The sequence below is a fragment of the Drosophila bipectinata genome, chromosome XL (genome assembly GCF_030179905.1).
Source record: "Drosophila bipectinata strain 14024-0381.07 chromosome XL, DbipHiC1v2, whole genome shotgun sequence".
Classification (NCBI taxonomy): Eukaryota; Metazoa; Arthropoda; class Insecta; order Diptera; family Drosophilidae; genus Drosophila; species Drosophila bipectinata.
The window spans coordinates 15,115,399-15,140,250 of NC_091734.1; the positions used below are offsets into that span (position 1 = coordinate 15,115,399).

Below are 24,852 nucleotides of genomic sequence, written 5' to 3' on the forward strand. Positions count from 1 at the left end.
ATAGGCCTATCGAGGATTGCGAGTCTATTATTCAATTTGTAAATTAATCGCTGGACCTGTTCACCCCCTCACCGTCAAAAGCTCACCATCAATTAACTGTAGATGGAGGGATATCCCTTATTAATTCAAAGCTCAATTACAACTTCGCCGATATATTGGCCGATATCAAATATTCATTTTGTGTTAATTGGTTGGCTGTCGGTTTGGAGGGCCTGGCTTATGCATTATTTAATCAGGTCCCGGCCAACTAATCACAAACTTATGCAATTATCGCAACAAAAAGAAACTGAGGCCAACTCCAATCGAACTCGGCTTTCGGATGGATAATGCCACAAGGCCCAAGCACTGGGGCCAGCTCAATGGAATTAAATTCCATCTAATTGAATGCAAGGATTGTTCGTGGCTGTTATTGTTTCGAAAGGATAAGGATATTATGTTGCGGGCATACTTTGGCCATCAATTTGAATTTCAGTTTCCCAATTCAGCAAGCCGATCAAGTGAGTTACTCACACATAATTAAAGACAAACAATCTGGCTGATGGAAGGAATGTATCTCATAGATACTTACCAGTATATACAATAATACGTATCGAGCTATTTGAATGCCGAGTGGCGAGTACAAGTTTCGAGCTTCCCAGGAGCGGAAATGCAAATAAAAAACGCGAAATTAATATTTGAGAGCCGGAGCTCCGAGGGCACCGCCGTGGCAATAATAATAATAATAATAACTCACACAAATAAATATTGAAATGAACGAAAAAATCGCTGGCCATATCAATGTTGGCCTGCCGCGCGAGGGTTGGGGCGGGGCCAGGTCCTGGCCAGGAATGAGAATGAAAAGAGAGAGCAAGGAAATAAACAAAGCCAAAATGAAATGAACTGTAATCAATTCCGAGTTCGAGCAAGGACGAGGACACGTCCAAGGACGAGAAGCGGAGCAAGGACGCAGGTGGGGAGTGGGGGTCCAGGACGATGTGGTAGCCACGATAATATCCCAAGCAATTTATGGTAAGGTCCTTCCGCCTTGAACAGCCAAGCCAATTATTAACATTTTCTGCTCGGAGAGAAACTCAAAAATATATTTATAAAATGTTCTCGTATATATATTATATATTTATAAATAAAATAAAAGTTTGCGCCCCGCAACCGCAAAAGGTAGAAAGAATTATTAACCTCATATTCCTTATTTTTTTTTCTTTTTTCGTTGTAACTTTTCAGCAAACACACTTGTGTGTTTTTTTACTGTCCTCCTTTTTTTTTTTAATTTTTAATGCCTTTTGTGAAAGTTTGCGTTCACTTTTATTTTTTTAACGATTCAACTTTTGTTGGCTTTGTTGGGGCGGCGTGGCCGATTTTTCTTTTTAATTTGGAATGGCCAGTGAAATTTATGAAATCTCGCACAGTTGCCGATAACAGTCGAGTGGTTTGCGGGCTTTGGGTGGCGCCGGGTGTTGCAGAGTGGGCGGCGAGTGGGCCGGCTAGGTGGTCGGTCGGACGGTAGGTGTTTGTGGTGCTTGCCCGGAACGGATTCGGAATGAAAACGACCCGACCAAAAGTATCTTGTGGTCGGTCTATGTTCTCTGGCTCTTTGCTTGCATTTCTATGCACCAACTGGTAATTAATTTCCACGGCCAATGCGTCCGAGTGCTTGTATACACTCGAAAAAAACGGGGAACTGAGAGGCTTTCAGGCACTTGACAACATTTTTAGCATCATGCTTAGGGGCGAGACTTTGAAGCTTTAAGTGGTGGGGCTTATATTCGGACTGGTTTTTAATTTTAAAATACTTTCAACCTTAATTAATATTTTAACAATATTATCTTATCATTAATAGAAGCAATAAAATATGATCAAATAAAAATGGAGTATTTCATATTTTAATTTTAATTTTTCATTCATCAATATCATTTTATTCATCAATAAAAAATTTTAGTCCGAATTTTTGGGATTGTTAAATAAAATATAATAAAATTCACAAACTCTTGATTTGTTAATGATTTTATGATATTTTAACAAACAAAATTTTATACAAAACTTATCGATTATTTGGTAAAATTTTTTATATTAGCCAAATAGGTAATACAATTTTTCAAAATAAAGATGGAAGATATTACCTCACGTTAAATATTATATACATATGATTGTTAAACATGTTTTAATTTAGATGTTTAATTTTATTTAGATAAGAAATTAATATTATAACAAATTTACTACAAACTATGTCAGATGATATTTTTAATTTACAATAAATGGTAACTTTGATACTAAAATTAGACAAATTGTATCTAGAAATAGAAGTTATCATAGAAAAAGAGCTACAGAGCTACAGAGCTGATAGATAATGAGAAGAAATCATTCCTCTTACAAATTTCTTTGATGAATGATTTCTGCTTTATTTTCACAATTACTCTCAGTGCAACTATGTACCCTCAAACAACTATGTGCACTTATGCTGCATATGCTCCATGCTCCAGGCGGTTAAGTTTGGGCCAGCCATCGGGTAGGGGAGAGGAGAGGAGGCGGGAGAGGACTCAGTTTGGGGCATCCTGTCCAGTCTGGGCCACCTCGTTCTCGCCCGGCTATTCTCGGCACATGCAGCAGCGCACTTTATCAATTTTATGTTGACTATAATTGCATTAAATTGAGTTGCAGGCAGGTTGTGCCGCCTCCGTGACGTCCCTCTCCGCCCACTGCCACGCCCATGTGTACTTACATGGTTGCATATTAAAAAAGTTGCCTGCAAATGAAGTTATTGTTTAAGCCGGAGCAGAGTCGAGGCGGGAACTTATGAAGTTGCCGGTGCCGAGATCCTGATGAGCCAGTCAGGACATACCCATAAGTGGCTTTAAAGCCATATTCAAGATTGGCCAAATGAAATTATCGATTCCCCGGAGAGCTGGAAAGAGATAGACAGAGTGGTGAGCGATAGAGACGGAAATGGCAACGGCAACGGAGACAGAGACGGAGACGGAGGCAACAGCCTGTGACAGAAGCGTATGAAAATCTGACAACAGATGAGAAAAGTAAGAAATTGAAAGCCTCGTCTTGCTTGAGCGCCTCGACTGTGGCATGAAAATGAAAGGCACACACGCACAACCACCGCACCGCCCACACCGCCACCCAGAGCCTCCCAGACCACCCACTCGCCCACCTTACAGTGGATTAATTCCCATGGCCTTAAGTAGGTTTCAATAGATTGAATGAAATATAATTAAAGATGAGCAAATTTAAATACTTAAAGGCACTTGGGAAAGGGGAAGGGATAAGAGGAATTAAAGGACCTTTTTTGAAATTATAATACATACACTTCTACTGAATAATAATACTAGATTTTTGGATATAAATCTGTATCCTTAGTGTCAGTGAAGATCCTTCAAAACTTTATGTATTTTGTCCATCTATCTACCTACTCCTTTTTAGTATTATTGTATTATTAAATTTTAAAATTTAAATAATATATATAATAATATATCCATACTTTTGTGATAAATATTTATTGTACGCAATAAGCATGGGAAGTATTTCCCACACACTGTGCCATGTCCTTTTTCGTGTCCTGTTTCTGATTTTTTCGCCAGCTTCCGTAGGGGGGTGAGGAGATGGCAGGACAGAAGCGGCGGTGGAGGCACGGAGGCGTGGCACACATCAAATGACAAACGAGTTGCCGCTGCATTATTGAATTAAACGTAAAAGGGGACGACACACGCACAGCGCGTCCTATGCGAATGGCCATCGGTGTGTGCGTGTACGCGTGTGTGCGTGTATCTGTATCCCTCAGAACGTTCCGGCATCTCATGTGTTTCGTTTAATGAGACAGGCGGACCGGCAATTTATTGGCCATTGTATTTGGCCATATGGGCGATGTACGTTGGCCGAAATGGCATTGGTATCAGGGCGAGAAAAGGGCCATATTCCGCATTACTGGAGATATTCTGGGTGTTCTAGGGGTATCTTACTTTATTCTTTAAATATATTAATACTTTTAGTTTAAATTGAAATTATAGGTAGGCTGTACAGCCTTTAAAAATCCAATTATTCCGTTTCCATCAAAGCGATGACCCCAATTTTCTGTAGCATACCTTGAGGGTTCTGCGAGAACTTCCACTTCCACTACGACTGCGACTCCGACTCTGACGGCATTAAATTAGGCCACTCCGGCATCAAACCACTCCCGGGTCCGGCAATTTCCCAGCCGGAGCTGGCAGAGTCCTTGGTGCTGTGGAGCTAGAAAAGCAGTTGCTTTGACTAATTTGCGCCTGATAACTGGGCCAACGATTTTGCGATTGCGGCCCGTATTCAAATGAATTTTCCCCCATCGTCGTTCTCGTTCTCGTCCTGGTTCTAGTCCTCGCTGTCGTGGTCGTTGTCGTTGTCGTAGCGTCATAACGGTCTATTTAATTGTAGCCAACACACAGTCCGACGGAAAGAGACAGCCAATGGGGAGGCGAGAGAGATAGAGCCTTTTGGCCGCATGTATTTTGTAGCCATCTAATGAAGTTGCCCGCAGAAAGAAAAAAATGCCCAAAAAATGCGAAACTGAAGCTAAAACCCGGGCTGAAAAAGACGCACACGGCCAAAAAGAGGTGGCCATGGGAAGAGTGGGGGGAAGGGGGACGTGGGTGAGGTCTAGGCCAACAGCAGCAGCAGTTGCCTAGGACCCTCATTTATTTTCACTTTAATCAAAGTGTATGGCAACGAGGCAACAACGATGACGGAGCAGCCGGCAATGCCGCAGATGCCCGATGTTCCATTTCGGGCAAGAAGGAGTCCTGTGAGTCCTGCGCGTCCTGCGAGGGAGTGAGGGAGGGGTGAGTTCAGCAGTCCTGATGATGGAGGATGCTGAACAAATTTGGCTTGGCATGCCCAAAAGAATTCTAAAGCGTAAAATAACAAAGACCCGACGAGCAACCAAAAGGCATAGGCGAAATTCACGTTCCCCGTCTCAGTATCCAGTACCCTGTATTGGCCACCTCTGCCCGGGAAGAGGGCCAAAAGCGAGCTGGCTAACAGAGCAGACCAGAGCAGGGAAGCACAACAAAAACGGCGCACAGCCAGTAGCCAAAGAGAAGAAGAAAGTAGTTGTATTTTAATGCCGAGCACACCCAAGCTACACGTTATCCTTTCAGGTCCTGGGAAACAAAAGCAAAACCGACAGAGATTGGAAGCCCGAATGCCTCCCCGCTAAATGGAAAAAGTAAGCTAATTAGTTAATGAAAGATATTTTCCTTTGTTCAAGAGCGAGAGGTAGAGGGAGAGTGGTGGCGAAGGCGAAAGCCGCAAAGTCCTGCAGGACACTCGAATACAAAATGGCACTGAAAGAAAAGGTTTCGCCACAAATCGCTGATGACTTCATCAAAGATTGCTCCCTATTCTTCCGCCGGTGTACATGGGCCACAATAGGATATTCTTAAAAATGCTGGTTGGCAGAATGTCCTTTTCTAAGATAGGTATCTAAAAACAAAGGATATTTTCTAAACAAAACTATTTCCATTACCTGCAGAAAGTTTAAAAAAAACAATCAAGATGAGTTCATATCCTTCTGCTTCTGCCCTAGAAAAACACCTCAATAAAAACTTATTTTAAAATTCTTCTGAAAGAAAACCCTTAAATATTGTTTCAGTTCTTCGTGAGATCCTTATTGTGGCTTTAAATGTTTGATTTTAATGTGTGTGCCTGCTGCTTTTTCCCTCAACTCGCGGTGTAGGTGTAGGCGTTGGTAATATATGTAAAGTGCAGACCTTGCCAGCAGTGAAAAGACCCCCTGGCCCCTGAACTCCGAACCCTGAACCATGGACCCTGAAAGAAAAGCCGTGGGACGCCCTTTGCTGCTGCCACGTCAATTGCGGAGCGCTCTGGCCTTTGTTTGGCAATTTCGCCCCGTTCGCTGCTCATTTTCTGCCTTTCTTTCTTTGTGGCACACTGCATAATTCTGCTTGCCTAGACAGCCAGGACCCCCAGGAGTCCTGTCCCTGTTCCGCCCCCACCCCGATGTCCGAGCACTTTGTTGCGCTTTCTGGTCGGTGGTCAGCGGCCCGTGAGCTCTGCGCCCTTTTGTAATGCAAAATTGTTTTGCTTGAATAAATCATAAACTTAAAGCGGCCGCAGGCGAGTTTAAAGCCAGTTACCTACCCAGAGAGTGTCCTTTTTCAGCCCGACCCCCCACCTGCCCCCCCATGCCTGGATTAAATGCCAGAGAAATGTCGACAGGACATACCTGCCCCAGCCCCGGCCAGCACATGTATCTAATGGGTTTCTGGGGCCTGTCCGTATTAAATATCTTCCAGAGGACGGAAAAAAGGGAAAACAAGTAGCAGCCCCTCCGGCAAGTTGAAATAATGAGTTGGAATCAGGTCTGCAGCCTTAGTTTGCAGGAACTTTTCGATTGCCGGTAGTTGTCGTCGTCCTTTATAAATATTTGAGAGCACGGCGCACGAACTGAGCCTCAAAGTAGTTGGAATTTATAGAAAAATAGCCCATAAACCTCAGATTAGTCGGGTGAAGTAATAGAGTAGGAGCACGCCTAATCTCTGGCCCTGCTCGGCCGTCCTGGCCGTGCTAGCCGGTGTCCTTTGCTCCTTCTGGTCAATTTGGGCGCACTTTACTTCTTCTGCATCAGAAACGAAAACCTTTTTGGAAACAGGACATGACAGCCTCCTGCCGAGTCCCGGCCGCAGAAAATTGAGCGTGCAATTTGGCTTTTCTTTTCAATAATTTTCCATTAGACAAAAAGGAAGAGGGGAGAGGATAGCACACAATAAAAGGCCAGGGCGGTGGGTAAAAATCGAATGCGTTGGCACAAAAAAGGGGCAGCCATTGGCCAGGCAACCAGGCCAGGAGGTGTGGGTGTGGTGTGCTCTGGCTTAGATGACTTGCTCACACACACACTCACACCTAGGGGTATAAATATAGCCACGATGCGAACCAGGATGACGACAACGTGGCCGACAACGACAACGACAACACTTCTGGTTCATTGAAGCATAAGAAATTCTCGAATGAATCGCTCTGTTGACGCTTGAGTAGACTTGAAGCGATAAGCGGTTTTTGTTCCATATACAAAAATATATATATATCCGTGTACACGTATATATCTAGTCGTCGCGATTCCCTTTGTCAGCTGCCGGGTCCCTGCAGCCCCCTTTTCCATTTATTCAAACAATAACTTTAAGCCCGCCTGGCAAAGTCAGATTTTCTTGCGAAAATATTTTAAAAAGACCGAAGAAATGCTTTAGTTTTTAGCTTGTAAACTAAATAGTATTCCAGAGGCAGGAGTTTTCAGTCCCAAGTCCTGAAAAGCAATTATGAATAGAGAAGAACACTACAGCGCAGCTTAAGCCCATCACAGCCCTCAACCAGCAGCCCACGCGGCGTATACGTGATTTGCGATGCTCGCTGATAGCTCATACGCCATGTGGGCACAGCCCGGGGCTGCAGAGCCACCTCGCCATCCAAAAACAGGCGGATCTAATGGAATTAATCAAATGTCATGCTGATGTCGAACAAATGTAAAAAGTTTCTCCGACAGTGGCTGCTGCTGCCTTGGAATAATGTTGCCGCTGTGCTCGTTGTTGCCACACAGCCGTCACTGGTGTTGCTCCTGTTCATTTGGCGCTGGGTGTCAGATGTTTAAAGTTTCGGACAGTCGACTCGCCGCATAACTAGTTAACAAGCATTTGCCGCTGGCGTTTAGCGATTGCCGAGCGAGAGAGGCGGCGGTCGGAGGGAGATAGTCATCAAATTGTTTATCTTGGCCAGGCAGGCAGCCGGGCAGGCAGGCAGGCAGCAGCATCTGTTCAGTCCCCCAGGCGACACACATAGCGGAGCACCCTCCACATATGGACAGGACATTCGCAGGGATCCGTTTTTGGTGTCGTGATTCTTTTTTTGCCCTCAGGGTGATGTGTATGTGTATGAGTCTCCCACTGAGTGTGTGTGTTTGAGTAAAATCTGAAACCAATTTGCCTACCACCTCGGCCATCCCCGGCGACCCCGACCCTCCTGAATTCTATTTATCCGCATCCATTGGCACTCAATTTGAATTATGGGCCGGGTCACAGTTATGCGAGTTGCGATATGGCAGGACAGCCTCACACCTAGTCCTGTAATCGATCCCAGCACTGAGAGAAACGAGGGCGATTTCCACCTATGTGCTTAAAACTTAAAGAAAATATATATATTTTTTAAATATTCAAAGCTATATTCTTACTATTCTTTTTTAATTAAAAATATTCAAACCTATTCTCTCAGTGATGGAGAAACTTTAAATGAGACGCAATGCAGACTCCTGTGGCTTGGGGACAAAAACTAAAAATTGTAATTGTAAATAAACCAAGCCCGAAGGGGCAAAGGACTTTCAGGGTTGCATTATCCCTGCCCCTGCCCCGAACTACTCCGCCCCGCCTCCTCCACCGCCTCGGCATGTGTGTGTTTCCTTGGCCTTGCACCGCCGGGCGCAAAAATTCAGCTGACAAACTTTCACCCCAAACTTTCTTCTTTCTCCGGCCCTCACCACTCACCCCTTGCCCCACTGCCCCTCGGGCCGCACGCGACTCCTGAACGATGGCGTTGAAAATAATTACACTTGCTGATTTATTGAGTGTCGTGTGGTGCAAAAAGAGTGGGGCATGGGCAACGGCAGGGGCTCGGAGGAAATGCCTTGCCACTGCCCGGATGTTGTTAATGAGGCACGACATTGGCTGGGATTGCTCGGATTGGATTGCAGTGGCCACGTCATATTATAAGCGCCCGAAGGTTGAGTGGGGTCAAGTGATTAGAGCCACTTCCTCCCGGGCCCGCCTCCTGTGAGCCCGGCCGGTTAGTAATTGTGTTCAGTGGGGGAGGTTCAACTTTTAGCGCCAAGGCCTGCGACTCCTTTGGTGAATGGTCCACGGGTTCCGCTGCTAAAATGCACTCCAAATGAGTTCGATTACGAGGAAAAAGCCAGCCCCACATTTTGACCTCATTTCCTGGCCGAGCAATCGCTCCAACCTTGGTAATAAAATCTGCGAATATGAATCAGGTGTTTTGTGGCCTTAAAACTATAAGTTTGTAATATAAGGAGCGGTGGAGAGTTACGGAGTGGGCAATGGGCTATCAAAAGGGGCGCTTTCGATTTTGTTCTACTATTGGGGCGTATACGTGATATTTACTCTTTTGGGCAGGTCACAAATGGCCGGTAGTTATCCAAAGTCTTTCTTAATCATCATTGAATGATGATTAAGGATCTCAGAGCCGAAGGATATCAGAGGGCGATGTGAATATTTGAAAAACAATACAGAAATAGATAGAAAGGGATTGGTTGACAACAATAGGCTCTTTTTATTCCAAACTGTTTGGAATGGACAAGACAAGACAAAATATGTTTCATAGAATTCGAAATAATTAATAGTACAAATTATGGGAGCACCCTCTTATAGCACTTATAGCACTTAGTTTTAAAAACGTGGAATACAATTTTCTTAAAAGTCTCTGCCTATTAACATAGTATGTAGAACTATGTATCAACTTGGTAGTTTTCTATAATCTAAAATATAATGAAGTCGAACTTTAAGTCGAGAAAAACTTTTACCAATTAATTTGGAAAAAACACTAGCTAATTATAGCTTATCTCTAACCAGAAAATATTTCAAAATAGAAACCCCTATCAGAACACACTGACAGGAGTGAATCCTTTCTGTAAAATAACTTTGCCTTGCAAAATAGCTCACCAAACGACCAAGATGTTGGCCAAGCTGCCTTTGAAATTCAAACATCACGAAATAATTAAACAGACCCGAAGGGATGGTGTCCTTGAGGGCAAGGCAACAGCCGTCCACCCCTCACTCCGGCCACTCCTCCGGAGAAAGAAAACTTGATTTGCGGTGAGCCGTATGAACTTAACGATTCCGTGTTCTGTCGCCGGACGGAATGGCAATGGTCCGGGTGATGTGTGCCAACAATGATTAGGATGTAATAGACCGAGCCATCCAGCAGCAGCCTGAGTTATGTGGTGGCAGTAGTGGCCCTGGTTCATGACAGGAAGTGACACTCAGTTGGGTAAGAGTCCGGGTCCGGAGTCGGGTCTGGGTCTGGGTCTGGGTCTGGAACTGGGGATGGGGATGAGAGCCTCCGGAATACGGATCCGGGCTGGGGCCCCTGTGCTTTATGGCTTGCGTGCCAGTGGCGCATATTCAAAGGCATCGCTCAGGCGAAAGTGAAATTAATTACTCGACTCCGGCTGAGCCGAGTTCAGTTGCAAGTTGGGCTCAGGCCGGCTCAGTTTCGTTTGAGTTGAGTCGAGTTGAGTTCAGTTGCTTGGCGTAATTAATGAAAGAGCCAGACGGACACTTGTGCGGACAAGGATGCGGACACGTACGTACGGCACTGCGCCATTCTGAATGGCCACTTCGCCTTGGGTCTGGGACCTCGGGCCCCGGTCTTTGAATTTTGGTTGTGTGCCAAAAAATTTGATTAGTGCAGGCAGCGGCCAAGACCGGCGTGAGATCCCCCCGATCCGGCCAAGAGTCCTCTTGGGGTAATGAGCTCCAAGCCCCGAGACCGAGTCCAAGCCGGAGAACCCTTTGCTGGCCGGGCTCTCCGATTACGGGCCACTCTCTTCCCTCCTATTAGGCAGCAACAACGGGCCATCTTTTAATTATGGCCGGCAACCGAGGCGGCTTTAATCAGCGTCAATTGGCAAATACAAAGGCGGAAATTGCAAAATGTGTAAAGCAAGATAGCGCGGTGAAAGTCGAGGAGAAAGCGAGTGGCTCAAAGGGAGGGGAGAGGCGGGCGGGAAAACGTAGAAATTGGAAAGTAGAACGCCGTCAGGAGGGACCGGGCATCGGAGGGAGAGACACAAAAACCTTTTGCTAATTTAATTAAATTACACAATTTTCGCTGTCGCTTTTTGTAGAATAATTGGCAATAAATTGATTAAAGAGTTAATTAAACATGCGGCCATGCCAGCCAGTTGCTGGATGAGTGGGGTATGGGGTGGGAGGCGTGGGGCGTGGGGCGTGGCAGGTCGGGCTGATAGATAATTGCATTGGCACAAAGTGCCTGACCCAATCAGTGTGTGTGTCCTGTACGTATAAATCGATTAAAAATTCAATCGCTTTCCCAATCAAAAGTAGTTCCTTACCACGGGAATTCCACAAAGTTAATTTTTAAATAAAAAAATATTTTATTATGAAATTTAAAGCTTAGTATGTATATTTTTTAAAGCACATAAAATATAATTAATTATTAATAAGATAAATAGTAATTATTACTTTGTCCTTTTCCAGCTTTCGAAAACATGCCGCTGGCGTTGCACGTGTTGCAGCTCACGTCTGCTGCCTCCCCTCCGCCCCACTAGAGGCAGAGCCCTACTCGATTGGCGGCGGTGGGGGCTGGGGGCGGTGTGGCGTGAGGAGCCCACTGTAACGGCACAATGCCGGGTGGAAATGCAACAACTGCGGCGGCAACAACAGCGCGGGCAGCGCTCGCAGTAGCGGCCAGCACGTCCACCGTTGCGACCACGTGGCTGCAACAACTGCTCAACAACAACCGCTCGACGGAGGCGACACGGGGCGGCGGCGCCGGCGTCAGTCGTAGTGGAGATGGCGGCCGGCCAACGGATACGGACCTTGGGGCGACGCTGTACGAGGACGTGGAAGCGGCGGCGGAGGACGCCGGCTACGCGCTGATCGACGATATCAGCGAATGGCTGCTGGGACCCTCTGCCGGCGGGCCGGCGACGGAGAACAGCACTTCCATGGCGAACGATACACTGGGCAGCTGGCTGGGAGTCAACGATCTCGGAAATCTCGGCGAGATGCTGAACACCACCCAGCTGGCCGGCCAGCTACGGGGGAACGCCACCCCGCCAGGTGAGGCGCTGGACGCGGTGGAGGCCGAGATGGAGCTGGCGGGTGGCACGACGACCGGGGCCCCGGAGACGGGTCGCTTTGATTTGCGCAGCTTCGTGGAGCAGCAGCTGGAGGGCGCCGTCGGAGGGGAGGCGGAATCGGGGGGCATAGCCCTCATCGACAGCGGGGAGGAGGCGGCCCTCGACAACGTGGCGGATGCAGAGACCGACTACGGTCTGCTGAACAACTTCGGGAACGCCGAGTTGATTCAGAGAACCGCTACGGCAGCCCGCGAGACTCTAGCAAATCGCACCCACCATCGGCTAGGAGGCGGCTTGGCGGGAGCAGGGTCTGCAACCGGATACGGGGGAGGAGCAGGAGGAGGTCTGGGGGGTGCAGAGCCTGGCACTGCAGCCGGAGGCTCGGGAGGCAGCACATTTATGCTGCTGCTCGAAAACTTTAACGATTATTTTCCAAACTACAATGGCAGTGCGGTGACGGGAACGAGCACCACCGCAATGGCGGGGGCGGTGGCCACCGCCGGACACGGCAGCGGCGGAGGACTCCTCGTCGAGCAGAACCTGACGGGCCTGTACCTCGACGGCTACCGGTTCAACTGTACCAACGAGACGCTCAACCTGACCGACTCCTGTGCCGAAATGAGAGTGGGTAAGTGCTCGTATTTGTAGTCCTTTCAAAAAAGTCCTTCTCTTTATGATTTCATAGTCATTTAATAAAAGTAGACAATGGGAGTAGAAATAGGAGAAGCCGTAAAAGAATCAGCTACGACCCTATAAAGTATAGATGTTTCTGGTCAGGACCTCAGTTTTTAAGTTGTCGACTTTAAACGTGTAAAGTTGCGATATCGTCAATCGGAAAGCCCCAAATTAGGTATATCCAAAGGATTACTACAAAATTTTGAAAGGATAACAATGTACTTTACTTCAGAGACATATAATATATATTCAAGATACAGAAATAGATTTAAACTGGATACAAATTTTGAACTTGGTGCTGCATTCCAAAGTTTCTTTTGATATTTTTTGATTTATTGTCCCAGTGTGTTTTTAACTCCAGAAGTTGGGAAGTCGGTCGGAACCACGTGGCTTAAGCTACTCTATAAAAGCGATGTCGGAAGCGGTGTTGTACCCAAATACATCCTAAGACCAGCGCCAGAAAAATTGTGTAGCTACCAGCGGCGGCGAGGTAGTTCCACTTAAGTTTGTTTGCTAATTCCAGGCGGAATAGTCCTGTAATCCCAGCCGCAATGTATTCATCGAATGATACTGCTCCGGCTGCGATCATTAATATAGTGCAACACGTAAAATTTAAAATTTCAACACGGTTGTGCTTTATAAAATCAATAGCTTTGCGGAAGCGTTCCATTTCGATCTTCCTTGCTGTAGAAATTCCAAAAGTCTTGATTATGTTGAATTAAGATAAAGTCTTGACCTGATTTTAATACTTCAGAGCTGATACATACGTCTTTGTTTTGGTAGATTTTTCCCAACTTTTTTAGGTTTTAGTTGCTTTTTCAAAGAAATATATAGAGTTGATTTCGGTTGAGAGAGTTGATTGAACGTTTCAATGCCTTGACGCTTCGGCACTGGTCTCCTGCTGGTATCGATATTTGTTGAATATTTTTAGATATGGTCACAGCCAACTAAGATACAAGCTTTGTACGAAGCAGCCCTCAGCCGCTCGATCCTATGGATATCTTATAGCTCCAATTGTCAAATAACCGCAAGAGTAGCTTTTCTTTTAGGTGGATGGTAGGTAGTGATGGAAAAACATCGATAGTGGGTACATCGATGTTTTACTGAAAAGATCGATATATCGCTAAAAACATCGTTGAATAAAAAGGAATAACATTTATATTTCAATTTTTTTATATTTATTAAGGAATAGTAACATTTTGCTTAAAGAATAGTAACAATTATGACTTAATCAATAAGCCATTGATTTTGCTTAAGAAAAAGTAACTTTTTTTTGGGGTTTGGTTGAAGGCGAGATCTTCTGTCATATGCGATTTGGCCCGCTTTGCTGAACGTTCTCTCTGATTCGAGGTGATACAGAGGTATTTTACTGCGCATTGCGCAAGGGAACCGCATTGGAGATAATTAATCTATAGGAATATAAAGTTATTAATTAAAAAATATTAAAAATACATCAAACTTTCCTTCCAATATTCCAGAGGATCATATTCTGCAAAGTAAAATCGTAGTCAAAGCCTATAGTAACAATTGCGGTGCGGTGTACTTCTTTTTTTGCAAGAACCTTTCCATATTTACCAAGAATTTCAAACCGCCCAACTATGTTAAATCTTTAACAAGAAAGGAAAGCTAACTTCGGGCGGAGCCGAAGTTGATATACCCTTGCAGTTAAAACCGGATATATATCGCAAACATCGGATTTAGTTGGCCGATCCTTATGATTACATTATAATAAAACCAATTAATTAAATTACAAAATCTAAAAAAAAGTCCCAAGCTTCTATCGTCAAAAAAAACAAAGTTGTTATTTTTACTAAACACCAAATACCATTTCTGATCGTTCAGTTATATGGCAGCTATAAGATATAGTCGGCCGATCCTTATGAAATTTGGTAGGTTGGATCAACTGACCAAAAATAGAATCTGTATGGAATTCCAGCATTCTATCTTCAAAAACACGAAAGTTGGGTCATTTCCGATCGTTCAGTTATATGACAGCTATAGGATATAGTCGGCCGATCCTTATGAAATTTGGCACGTCGTATTGTTTTGCCAAAAATAGCTCTCATGTTAAATTAGAACTTTCTAACTTTAAAAACACCAAAGTTATACCATTTCCGATCAATCAGTTATATGGCAGCTATAGGATATAGTCGACCGATCCCGGTCGTTCCGACTTATATACTGCGTGCAAAGGAAAGAAGGGTGTGTGCAAAGTTTCAAGTCGATAGCTTTAAAACTGAGAGACTAGTTCGCGTAGAAACGGACAGACAGACAGACAGACGGACAGACGGACAGACGGACAGACGGACATGCTCATATCAACTCAGGAGGTGATCCTGATCAAGAATATATATACTTTATAGGGTCGGAGATGTCTCCTTCACTGCGTTGCACACTTTTGGACAAAATTATAATACCCTCTGCAAGGGTATAATTACCTGTAAATATAATGAAGGCAATGCATATTATTAATTCAATAAATTAATTTAATTGTAAAATTCTTACATATAATTACGTACCTCTCTGTCTTTCGGTCTCCTTTTTCATAGTGAAGTTAGAGATGCTAACAGGCCCCTGAAAACAAGAAACAGTCCCCGAAAGACTGTCCTAATCAGTAGATATGGCTGCTTACCGATTTAATGTAGTTTATATTACATAACTTAAATTTGATTCGTAATATATTTTTGATGAATTAAAAGTAAACTACAAGCCAATATGAGTTGAACTAAAAGAATGTGTTTTTTGAAATTTCCTCCCACAAACTCTTGTATTTTCATACAATTCTTTTTTCCCAAAACATTCTTGAATTGAATATTATTTTGATATTAAACTTTTGTTAGGTTTTCAAGTATATGCCCATGCTTGGGACACAGTATTTTTTTTAAATATCGTTAAAATTTTGTCTATGTGGGCACAACATGCCCGCCTGTAGATGGGCTGCTTTATGCATATTCAATATTTAATACAAATCTCCACAGTTTTCTAGGCCTTCAAAATTTTTTACGCGAAAAACTTTTACCGCATGGGTCAATGGTTAAGTTTTCTACCTCCTAATCAGAAGGTCGTGGGTTCGATTCCCTGCAGAGGAAGCTGATTTATGAGTTACATATTGTTTACTGTTATTAAGCCGCAGTCTCAAGGTCAAGTGTTATACTCAAGAATTTGTTAAATGAGAATATAAAAAAAACTTAGATTGTTTCATAGGTGCAACATTTGTAGAAACATATCCTATACCTAATATCGTTAAGGCATGCGTTTCAATGCTATAAACAATAGCGCGAAGGTTCAATTCCCAGCGGAGTCTTAAGTGATTAAAATATTTAAATTAAAAAAGAGTATTTAGCATATTTCAAAAATTTCAGTACAAAACTAGGGCCGCTTGTTCTAGCAATCAGGCCTGATCCCAGGGCTAATCCACCGGGTCTCACCGCTGAATTTGAAGAAGTCTGACGGTATTTGTGAGACCCAGACTGCCACCTGACTTAATAAATCTTTCCATATTGCTTTTTCTAGTCTAAATTTTCTCTTTATATTTTCTTAGTAGTATTAATAATTACCTAGTAAAAATTATAATTTTTTTGTACATTTTTAGTGGACCACAACTACTGGGCGCTCATCCTGATTCTGTTCCCCATCCTGACCCTCTTCGGCAACATTCTAGTCATCCTGTCCGTTTGTCGGGAGCGCTCCCTGCAAACAGTCACGAATTATTTTATAGTCTCACTGGCCATAGCCGATCTCCTGGTAGCCGTGGTCGTAATGCCATTTGCCGTCTATTTTCTGGTAAGTTTCTAACACTTCTCTACATATACGTATAAATATATAATACAAATTTGGTGATCTGCTTTGGAGAAAAAAATGCAAAATTGCCAGCCATTTGCGTTTAATTTTATCAAGTGTTGGGTCATATAATAAATAAACACGCTCATAAATAACCCAAAAAAAAAAAGCAGGATGGAGCCAAAGCTAAATTTATTTGGAGAAGTGAGAACGGAGGGCGGCAAGGCGGCGAGGTCAGGGGTCAAGAGTCTGGTGGGGCGTGGCTTTTTAGTAAATTGCGGCCATTCAAGCAATAACATTCAATTTTTGGTGCTGCCGGCAAATAAATCAATGTGTTCCTCAGGAGCACGGGCTGTAAAGCGAGAACCAAACGAGAAACTTAAGCAATCGAAGTGCTAAATCGAGGGAAAGTACACTGAGAAAATAGGGAGTACAATTTATAGAAAATAAAAATTAGGTCACTGGAAAAAAAGGTCTTGAAATCTACGACTTAAGAAGTCTTGTGCTTAGTCTTAAAATAATTATTTTTAGTCTTTAGTGACAAAGGTAATATATGTACATTTCGTATCCTTTTTTTTTGGTGTGTATAATATCCTTGGTGAGCCAAACTCATCCTGTCTCGGCCTGGTGCCTTTGACTTAAGCCGACATTGCTGTCATTCCGTATGATTGATTGTTCGATTGACTGACTCACTGACTGACAGACTGTCTGGTCAACTTTTTCTTACCACTCCCGCCGACTGCCGTCTGCCGACTACCGACTGGCTAAGCGACCAACTGACAAACTGACTAACTGATTGACTGACAAACTGGCAAACTGACGTACTGGCTGACTGACAGATGGCCGGGAAGTGCCTTTGGCCCGGCGACTTGTCCACTTTCGTTGGCTCATCAGCATTCGGTTTGTGGTCCCGGCCGGATTTTGACTTTCTCCTTTGCATGCAAAAACTCCCACTCCCCCACCCACTCGCAGTCCCAGTCCGCCGTAAATGTTTCCGGAAATTTGCCAAAGAGGATACGTGGTGGCACCAAAAAGGGGCATGTGTGTGTTTTTTTCTTGCATATTTCATGATGCATGCCACATGGTTATAAAATGGCAAAAGCATACATATTTTTCAAAACTCCCGACTAAGGATCACATTTAAAAAAATATCTTTCTGAACATCCTGGCAATATTTTAGGGCCGTAGACTTTGAGTATTTTTGATGGCAAAGTGCTGCAGTTTATAGCCGTGGCAGGTTTCTTAATTGGTTGCAAGTTGCAAGCTGTCGGGTTGTCACATTTAATTGCATGTTTATTTTATCGCCGGCGATTTATACAAAAATTTCAATTGCAATTTCCCGGGACAGCGTCGCGTTATTAAAACATAAAAACCCAAACAAAGCCCCTGGAAGTCAAATGAAATTAACAACAGGCCTGCCTGCTGCTGGCCAGTGACAATAACAAATGTACAAAAACTTGTCACACAATTGCGTGGTTATTTAAATATTTATTGTTTTCATCGACGGTCCACCGAAGTGGACGCAAAAAAACTCGAATGCCAACATTTAAAACAGGAACTAAGATTATAAAAATCAGGAAAAAATGTTAGGTGACTTGGGCTCGTCCGGGAGTTGAACCCGGGACCTCTCGCACCCGAAGCGAGAATCATACCCCTAGACCAACGAGCCGCCTGTCGAGGGGACGGCTAGGCTCGGGCTAAAAGGAAAGAGACAGAGACAGACTTGAAAAGAGCGAGATGGAGAGATCTAATCAGATTTTGCGAATTTAAAATGATTTTGCTTACAATTTTTTTCTTGAAGGGTTTTGAAGCAAATACTTTTCATTTTTTTAATTTTTATAATTTTTTATTAAATATTCTAGATTAAGTCGGAATTATATAAAATATTTTACCTTATTAAATCTAATTTTTTTGGCAAATATTTATTATTTTGGAAAGTTACTTGCCAATTTTGTGTTGCGACACCCAAGAGTATGCTTCACATTTCTCGATGCTCAGGCGCCTTCTCTTTCTGATTCGCTCGATCTCGCTGTACCTGTCTCGCTTACTTTCACTCACATCCGCGATCTTCGCAAATACATAAATCCCTCCCCTCGCTCCGACGGGGGGAAAAAAAACAACAAGTACGTATTATTCAACTCGAGTCCAGGGGCATTTCCAACACACAAATGAAAATTGATTTAGTTAAGAGGATTTGCGTCAACAACAGCACAATAAGTGGGCAGTAACACGGTCCAGTTCCAATGCTGAGGAAATGAGAAATGCAAGGAAGCCCTGCCCGGAAGGAGGGGGAGCTGGAGGCTGGAGCTGGAGTGGCAGTGGCAGTGGCAGCACCGAAACATTGGCAACGTGAAGGTGAGGAAGATTGGGTCCTGGGCCGAGCGCGCTTTGTGTGCGTTGGCATTTGTGTCGGATAGCACTTAACTCATAAAAATGTGCGCGCCAGCAAAGGTTGAGGCTGCTCCCCGGCTGAACCCTCACCTCTGGGCTGCCCCCCGCCACCCCCTGGCCTCGGCCCCAAAACGGAGAAGCAACAAGAGAAGCCGCGGGGGCCTCGAAACGAACGAGATGCCAACAATGGAGAATTATTGCTTATGACACAAGCTAACAGACAAACAAGCAAGCCAAAAGGGGCCAGGGGGCACGGAGCAGGGGGTGCTGTCAGCAATGGGCGTGGCGAGTACACACACACGCAGAGCCCACACACAGAGGCAGAGATAAACACTCGGACTACATGTTACTCATACGCAGTGTTGGCTGCTAGGATGTTGTTTGGCTGCCATGGCTCGTTTTAACTCGCGGCTAAAACAAATACACAAACATGTTAGTTAGTCCTCCATGCCATGTATGTGATATATGTGAGTAGAGGGTGTGTGTGTGTGTAAGCGGGGGAGTGTGTGTGTAAGCGGGGAAGTGTGTGTGTGTGTATAGGCCAGTGCTTTTCTATTTTAAGTGGTTGTATATGTCAGTTGAAAGCTTTTGTTGACATTCAAGTGGTCATTGAAAGTGTAAAAGCGTGCACACACAGGAGCAGGAAGGAGGCCACCCCTCGCCCCCCAAAGGATGTTATGGGATAGGGCTCCGAGTCCTTCCTAGTCCAGCAAGTCAAAGTAGCTTTAGTCTGGCACTCACACACTCCATCTCCATCTCCTTCTCCGCATCCGCCTCCGACCATGTTCTCCGTAGTAATCTTATCAGAACTGTGTTTGCTTTTCTGTCTGCCACTAGAATCCCACCCGGCTCCTCTGTGTTACTTTCTCCGCCGCGTCTCAACCATCCCGCTCCCTCGGGCACTGTTTGTTTGGCGCCGTTAATTGCTTTTGTATGCAGCTCGGCCAGTACTTTTCAAACTGACTTTTCCCAGAAATGGGTCCCGTACAAGTTGGATTACAGCCAGCAATCCCTAGTAGTGGCAGCCCTAGTAGTGGTTGGGAAGGGAATACCAAATATGAATGTAGGTTTCTGGGTCCAGAAAAATCTATGTTGTTTATAGTAGGAAGCTTTTAATTCTCCTCAATAATTAATATTTTAAAATTATTTTTTTAAGAAAATTCTTTAATTAGAAAGTATAACTCTTTCTCGGGGAGATCTCTCGCACCCAATTCGAGGATTATATATTTAATAAGTTATGTAAGCTGGTTGGATAAATTGGATGTCTCTAAGATGGAAAAAGTAGGATCTTCCGGGAATTGAACCAGGGATCTCTGGCATCCAAAGCGAAAGTTATATTTTTAAATTTATTTCAAATTTAAAAAAGTCATATCAATTTTCTTCTTATTTATTTAGAAAATAAATTTGTAAGAAAATATATTATAGCCTACCTTATCCTTGTAACAAATTTTCCCAAAACTGGGGAAAAACCAAAAAAAAAAGTAGGGCTCGTCCGGGAATTGAACCCGGGACCTCTCGCACCCGAAGCGAGAATCATACCCCTAGACCAACGAGCCGCTTGAAAGTAAACAGAAAATGGATAAAATTGGGGGAGATACTCCAGGCCGAAATATTAAAATAAAACATTTACCTACCTCAATAAATTAACTTAAATAATTAATTAAAAAAAGTAAATAGCCCAAGAAGTTGAAAGTCCCCATTTGCGTTTTCTGAAAAGTGTCCTTTGCCATCCTTTTTCTCAAGACCCCGTGCCGTATGAGCGATGTGGAGTGCTCGGAAAACAGAGAGACTTAAATTGCAATTGTCAATCGTTCCGATTTGCATGGCCCTCTCTGGGCCCCTCCTTCTGTGCCCCAGAGGTCCTCTCACAGGAATTGCCATAAATTCATGGCAAAAATAAATAATCTGATTAATGTTCACACACAATCGCACACACTTATGCACACGCACCCCCACGCACACTCTCTCGGGCACTTGAGGCACTCGAATCCTGCGGAATGGCTCCTGTCAATGGACACCCGGAATGGAGTCCGGAAAGTAGCCTGGCATTCCGGATATGCGGCGGCGATAACGGTACTTAATCAGCATTTGACACACAGGCGAAAGAGAGACGGAGGACGGAAACAGTGGGAGCGTGGAGGAGTATCGCCGGAGGCCCCGAAATGAAAATAATCATATTTTTGCGAGTGGCCTAAAAATAGAGTCGTCGTCCTGTTAGTGACATTCCAAGTGTCGTCAGAAAGGAAATCCCCTTTTGGCCGAGCCTTGTTTGTGGCACTTTTATTATACATATGATTTTTGTGCTCGTTAGGCTCTGGGAGTTCAAGGGCATATTTTGTACAAATCTTCAATTGATTCATGTTTTTGATTAAAAAATAAGGGTTTTAAAATAAAGCACGTTATATTTTCAAGAGGAGGGCTTGAATATATTGAAAAATATATCTAAGATGTGCCTAATAACCATTTTCAAATTATTTTAGATTTAGACAAAAAATTAAGCCTATTACGAAGAGAGAAAAGCACCCAGTTTCTTGTTTGATCCGGTTTTAGATAACATATAAATATTATTAAATAAAAATATGTAATTGAAATGAAGGCTTCTGCTTAAATAATTAGAGCCGTGTTAGTAAATGTTCTTCCATTTAATCTCCTAGATATGGAAACAATTGGAAATAGTCATACTTCCGGGTCGATTCGGACACTGACTATCATAAAGCTTTGTGTTGAAAGAACCGTGATACAATTATACAAGGTAGCCCATTCGGCTGTCAAAGTCGTTCGGGTTTGGTCCCCTAATTTCAGTGTTGTCAAACTTGTTTGCTTTTTTTAGAGCTTGAACCTTTAAGTGGCCAAGCAAAAAAGCACGTGCTAGGCGTAAAGTTTGTTTTATTTTTTAAGTTTTTTTAAACTACAAATTTAAAACAGACATTGTTAAACGCCGCTGAGAAGGTCGATATTATTGTTAATATTAACACTTATTTTTTTAAGATACGTATATTCTTTAAAATTAAGAACTTAAACAAGAAAATGGCTGTCCAAAAAAAAAAAAAACAAAGAATTATGTCAAATTCATAACTAATTAAAATAAAATTATAAACACTACAACTCTTGTCGTAACTAAGAAAAACTTTTAGCCCCATGACCCCGTGTACGGGTTAATCGAAGCACTGTATAGCTGTTTCACTCACACATTCAACGCTTATTATATTCAACTTATTTTAAGGGACTATAATTCTACCGAGTGGACTACCTTGTATAATTGTATCCAGTGCTGCTAACTTTTGCGGACAATAAAATGCTAAAGTTACCTTCCAAACCTGCTACATTAAGTTGCCCGTCGCAATCCAAAATTGTGAATATATATTAATTAATGAACAAAAAGAAGTTAACGTTTTATATTATTGTGCTAAAAATGATAATCACCGTATGTGTAATACCGAATTAAGTGTTTCAATCTTCTTTGAGTTCCTCAGCTTCGATTTTACAATGTTCATCTGGCTAAAACTTGTTCGACTTCCGCGTTTGACCAAGGCAGCGACAGTAATTAAATCACAAACAAAGCTAACGCTTTAAATCGGAGATTACCTCCCGAATTGGCACGTTTAAGGAGTGCTTAAAGGAGGAGTTTAAAAAAAACGAACCCTGGCTCACATAAATTCGCTTTAAAAAATGCCAAATTTTCTGCCAGCAGCTAGCTCAAAATTTGTCCTGCATATGACGGTTGAAAAATGCCAGGTCTGGCCGGTAAGCACTGATAAGCAAGTTGGCAGCACTGATTGTGTCATGGAAGGAACGATCTGTTAGTGTGGCCAGATTGCTGTCTTTATAATCTAACCCATTTTATATTGATATTTTTATTTTCAATTTTTTTATATTGGTATTAGTGATATACTAGTGTTTCAGAGTACATCGATGTTTTGCTGAAAACATCGATATATCGTTGAAAAATTCGAACTATTTTTAAATTTTAAAAAATTTTCTTTATCTTTCTATGTTTTGCGCAAGATAGTTATTTCATAGTTGAATAAAAAGGAATAACATTGATATTAATTGTAAAATTCTAACATCTAATTACTTACCTCTCTGTCTATCGGTCTCTTTTTTTCTTAGTGAAGTTAGAGATGCTAAAACATCGATATCGACTTTTTTTTAAACATCGATACTATCGATAGTGACATCGATGTTTTTGCATCCCTAGTTGATATGTTCTTTTTTCTGTCGGCGTCGCTTTTCTTGTCAGGTCGTTGTCGTTTGCTTTCTGACGCCAAAGTAAAATTTTCAATAACTTAAAATGGACGCTCCACCAGAGGGAACTGTTGAATCCGAGTCCTGCAATGAAATTGAGGACGAAAAGTCTGGCTTCGACTGCCAGTCGGTGCCCGCTTACTTGAACTCTGAGCTGCGCCGCAAGTTTCTGCAGCAAATGGTCAAAGCTCTGCCTCCTGTAGTTCAAAACAGAATCACGGTCTTGAAGAACTTGCAATTGGAGCAACTAAAAATCGAAGCTGATTTCTTCGAAGAAGTGTCCAAGCTGGAGCGAAGCTACCATCTTAAATACCAGCTTCTCTTCGATAAGCGCAAGGAAATTATTGAGGGTACAGGAGATCCCGATGTAGAGAAGCCCAACTGGAAGGAGCCTGAGCTAAATTCGCAGGACAAGGAGGACGCCCGTGGTGAGAACCTCAGAGACGCCTTAAGGGATAATACAAAAATTCCCAAAGATGCCAAGGGTATTCCCGAATTCTGGCTAACTGTTTTCCGCAACACTGCGATTCTCTCCGCAATGGTGCAACCACACGACGAACCAGCTATGCGAAAGCTGACTGATATAACCATCAATTACAATAGTGGCCGTTCGTATACTCTGGAGTTCCATTTCGATAAGAACGAATTCTTCACAAACCCGGTTCTAACAAAGCAATACGTTTTGAAGTCGACGATCGATCCAGAAGATCCATTCTCATTTGAAGGACCAGAGATCTACAAGTGCACGGGATGCACCATCAACTGGGAGAAGAAAATGAACTTGACGCTGAAGACCATCAGGAAGAATCAGAAGCATAAGGATCGTGACACTATGCGCACCGTTGTCAAGCATGTCCCAACTGATTCATTCTTCAACTTTTTCAACCCCCCAGAGGTTCCAGCTAATGAGGAAATCGATGAAGAATGTCAGCAGATTCTAGCAACCGATTTCGAAATCGGACACTTTTTGCGCGCCAGAATTATTCCAAAAGCCGTGCTCTACTTTACCGGTGACATTGTCGATGATGAAGACGATGAGGATGAAGAATTTGAAGGCGAGGACGATGACTCCGACGATGACGAGGAACCTCCAGCAAAGGGCCAAAAGGCCCCTGACAACAAGAAACAGTCCTCGAATGACTGTCCTAATCAATAGATATGGCTGCTATACCGATTTAATGTAGTTTATATTACATAACTTAAATTTGATTCGTAATATATTTTTGATGAATTAAAAGTAAAATTCAAGCCAATATGAGCTGAACTGAAAGAATGTGTTTTTTGAAATTTCCTCCCACAAACTCTTGTATTTTCATACAATTATTTTTTCCCAAAATATTCTTGAATTGAATATTATTTTGAAATTAAACTTTTGTTAGGTTTTCAAGTATATGCCCATGCTTGGGACACTGTATTTTTTTTGAAATATCCTCCCAGAGTCCCCATTTCCCCTTTGGCTTTGAGTTTTTTGGGAAAACAAGCGCCGAGGGAGCCCAACTAACATGTAGGTGTTGGGGTAAAAGTTGGCCAACTGCGACGCTGCAATTTGAAACTTGCCCGCAATGATTCCCGGAATTCTCCGTACTTCTTCCTCCGGAATGTGCGCCAGATGGAGGCAAACATTTATCACTCCCGCAAACTAAAGCCGGAAAAAAATAAAACTACAAATAAGTCCTAGCAGTGGGCGTGGCCTCCACTCCCGCCACTAGGTGGCTAGAAGGCTGTTTTTTTTTTTCCACCTGCCCGCCCTGAAGGGCCAGAACTGCCAAACTATACAAAAAACTGTTTCCATGTGGCAGGCAATAAAAAGAGTTTTCCGCAACTTGTTCGGTTAGGTACAAAAAAGGAAAATATATATGAAAAATAAAAGGCTGAGTGGGGACTGGGGT

General features: G+C 43.2%; 3 protein-coding genes and 2 non-coding genes across 8 annotated transcripts in view; 2 read left to right on the top strand and 3 right to left on the bottom strand.

Moving 5' to 3' along the window:
* Positions 1 to 24,852, top strand: part of Dop2R (dopamine D2-like receptor) — a 41,939-nt gene that overhangs the window by 1,127 nt on the left and 15,960 nt on the right. For all 4 annotated transcript variants that reach the window (XM_043209841.2, XM_043209843.2, XM_043209844.2 and 1 more), the window contains exons 2-3: positions 11,268 to 12,500; positions 16,140 to 16,330. In XM_043209841.2, the coding sequence (XP_043065776.1) occupies positions 11,414 to 12,500; positions 16,140 to 16,330 (1,278 nt within the window). In that variant the 5' untranslated portion in view covers positions 11,268 to 11,413. The remainder of the gene's footprint in view (positions 1 to 11,267; positions 12,501 to 16,139; positions 16,331 to 24,852) is intronic.
* LOC138926147 (uncharacterized) overlaps positions 13,723 to 24,852 on the bottom strand; it is a 57,888-nt gene continuing 46,758 nt past the window's right edge. The window contains exons 4-5 of the mRNA XM_070279032.1: positions 14,011 to 14,036; positions 13,723 to 13,956 (exon numbers count right to left, since the gene is read on the bottom strand). Coding sequence (XP_070135133.1) covers positions 13,768 to 13,956; positions 14,011 to 14,036 — 215 coding nt within the window. The 3' untranslated portion in view covers positions 13,723 to 13,767. The remainder of the gene's footprint in view (positions 13,957 to 14,010; positions 14,037 to 24,852) is intronic.
* On the bottom strand, positions 17,925 to 17,996 carry TRNAP-CGG (transfer RNA proline (anticodon CGG)). Its single transcript has one exon. It is a non-coding gene; the product is annotated as a tRNA-Pro (tRNA).
* Positions 20,203 to 20,274, bottom strand: TRNAP-CGG (transfer RNA proline (anticodon CGG)). Its single transcript has one exon. It is a non-coding gene; the product is annotated as a tRNA-Pro (tRNA).
* Positions 22,941 to 24,210, top strand: LOC108134106 (nucleosome assembly protein 1-like 1-A). Its single transcript, XM_017254332.3, has one exon. It carries the CDS (start codon positions 23,010 to 23,012, stop codon positions 24,117 to 24,119), a length of 1,110 nt encoding a protein of 369 aa, XP_017109821.2. The 5' UTR covers positions 22,941 to 23,009; the 3' UTR covers positions 24,120 to 24,210.